This window comes from Echinops telfairi, unplaced genomic scaffold, assembly GCF_000313985.2.
Source record: "Echinops telfairi isolate 266 unplaced genomic scaffold, ASM31398v2 ScPeMD7_3;HRSCAF=10, whole genome shotgun sequence".
In the NCBI taxonomy this organism is placed as follows: Eukaryota; Metazoa; Chordata; class Mammalia; order Afrosoricida; family Tenrecidae; genus Echinops; species Echinops telfairi.
Window position 1 is genome coordinate 22245788 of NW_022103899.1, and position 2795 is coordinate 22248582.

General features: G+C 45.7%; 1 protein-coding gene across 1 annotated transcript in view; it reads left to right on the top strand.

Annotated features, from left to right (window-relative positions):
- Positions 1-2073, top strand: part of CCDC150 (coiled-coil domain containing 150) — a 119919-nt gene extending 117846 nt beyond the window's left edge. Inside the window, exons 28-29 of the mRNA XM_004701508.2 lie at positions 1375-1494; positions 1772-2073. Coding sequence (XP_004701565.2) covers positions 1375-1494; positions 1772-1888 — 237 coding nt within the window. The 3' untranslated portion in view covers positions 1889-2073. The remainder of the gene's footprint in view (positions 1-1374; positions 1495-1771) is intronic.
- The last annotated feature ends 722 nt before the right edge of the window (positions 2074-2795 follow it).

Sequence of the window (2795 nt, forward strand, 5' to 3'; positions counted from 1 at the left end):
CCGATATTAAGGGCTAAAGTAGAAGACAAATGTTTTGAGAATGATGAGGGCAACAAATGTGCATATGTGCTTTACACAATGGATGGATGTATGGATTGTGATAAGAATTGTACAGGCCCCCAATAAAATGATTCAAAAAAAAGATCTCGTTGCCATTGACTTGATGCTGACTCACTCGTAGCTGCCGCTCTGTTATGCTGATAGATCAGCGTGACCCTCACCTGGAGCTCAGGGCCTCCAGTCTAGTGAAGAAGACTGGAGAAAGGTGGGTTCAGGTCTTGTTTGATTTGGGGGTGAAAATGTAGCTACCATCAGGATGTACAAAGAGACATGGGAAATCGCTTAGATGGGTCAACTTTGTGGCCCCTCAATGGCAAACAGAGGAGGAGAGCTCTCTGTCTTGTTTCATTGTCTGAAGACTGGTATGGTGCAGACACACAATAGACTAAGCCCCTGAGTGTCACTCACACCGATTTGTGGGTCTGCCAGGCACCAGGCTAGGTGCTGGGGACGCAGGGTGAACCAGCCAGGGGGGTGAGCCCATGTTCTCAGGGGTGTACCTGTTCTGAGGAACTTGCCTGATAATGAGGCATGGGAGAAATACGCCACATGCTCAGACTTCAGAATCAAAGACGTAAGCCCTGTCCATGAAGCATAATCAAGAGGTAGGAGCTGTTTTACTTTTTATTCTAGAGCTGGTGGCACGTGAGTTGATGGATGGAAGCTTAATGAGAATCTGTCAGCGCTCCCTTCAAAGCATCAAATGCATAGAAGGCGGCAGGCATGTGTGGGTCAGCTGACTGAAGACTGATCCCAGAGTCCGCACATTCAGACTAGGCATGACTGTTTTCAGATCTCCGACAAAGATCATTTGGAAGTGTGACGAGGAGCAAGAGTGTAAATAAAAATGCATTGATTTTAAAGGAAAGAAGTACTTTTCCTACTAGCCAGTATGATGTTTTTTAGCAGTGTATCCTTTGACCCTCATAAAGCACAGCAGAAAAATACTGCCCTTCACAGCTGAGTAAATCCTTCTGGAGATGGACTTGGTCTTAGGAAGCAGGGTTTACAAACTAAAATCTGACTTGCGCTCCTGTGTTCTCTGGAGCATTTTATGTGTACCCTCTCCTTTTCAGTGCTGCCCTGCATTTTCATTCCCAGATAATCTTCCTTGTGGTTCTCTTGTGTCAATGAGGCAGCAGGCCTCGTTCCCAAGTGACTCTCTCACCTATGGATGTTTATTGTGTTGTGCACATAGGTACATGGGCCTTACACTCAGGAGTTAGGAATTTAAGATCCAGGTAAAAAAACCTTTCAAACCTAATACACCAAAACAACCCCAAAGTAACTATGGCTGTGCCCTTGCTTGTTCAGATCACAGCTAACCTGGAAGAAGCTCACCGCTGGTTCAAGTGCCGATTTGACGGGCTACAGCTTGAGCTGACAAAAAACCGGTTGCAGAGGCTTCCCCGAGAAGACAGGTGGCAGGAAGAGGTGAGCAGCTTACACTTGGATATATTTTCTTTTATTACCCTTAGCTAGCTTAACCATTTTAGGTCTTTTTATTTTCCCCCTAGAATTTCAAATTAGAAGTTTCTCTCCAGCTACCCTGGCCACTCATCTTTAGCTTTGTTTCAACTTGGCAAGAAACCAATGCACTAAATGTCTACAGTGGCCCACCTCCCAGATAAGCCCACCCATCTTGATGGCTGGATGGCGTGAGATGCAAAGGGTTCCCTCCTGCCTGTGCTAAGTGCTCTCTCTCCAATAGGATGAGGACGTAAGGCACCACGCCATGCCCAACCAGTCTGCTCTCCATCGCTGGGAGACGAAACAGAATCTCCGGATCCTGTCTAAGAAGTGCCATTCTGACAGTGAGCGGAAGTGATGGCCCTCACGGAGGAGCAGCTCCGTTTCCAGCTCCGCCTCCAGGAGGCCACGAGCCCAACAGGGAGGGCTGGCCTGGGGCCACAGTCAGCGCCATGTGAAGCCTGGATACGGGCTGAGGATTGTGGACCCGAGTTGTTCTTTTATGAACTCCTATCAGAGCAGAACCACTCCGTCTTTTTTGTCCCTTTCCCCCTTTCCCACTCAATAAATTTATATTGTTGTATGGTAAGGCATACTGGTGCATGATACTTGGCAAAGTTTCTAAATGCATTACTATCAGAAAGCGACTGGTGAGGCACTAAGTGATAGGGTATTGGCTTCAGTAAAACAGGCAACAGATAATCCCTGAAATAAAATTCTAAGGCTAGAAGCACCTGGAGAATACTGAGTCTTCCACTATTGTAAATACTCTTCTGTGCTGGGCAGTTATCAGTACAGTTTTAATAAAACTAACCTCTCTAATTTTTTTCTAACTTTATTATGATTTAGGTGAAGGTCTACAGAGCAGACCATCAGTTTTACAGTCAGCAATTTATGCACATTTGGTTTCAACTCATCATAATATCTCTACTCTTATGTAAGATACCGAACAGATTATATTTACAATTTCTTGTGTCATTTAAAAATCAGATGATTGGTTTTAGTCATCCGAATGCAATGCCGGTCAAGTGGTCGGCGTGGCAACCTCGCAGAATGAATGCTGAAGTAATGGGAGCTGCTGACACTATGTCAGGACCTAGGTCAACCAAGGAATGAGACAGGAAAGAGTGTCAAGTATGAGACTGCCAAACATTGATGAGCTAGAGCACTCTCTCAGTGTCTGAAATACGAAGGAGAAGCTGAGTCTTTGACTTCCTGTTCTACAGGAAAGCAATGTTGGTCAGGCAGAGCTCCTGAGCCGAACA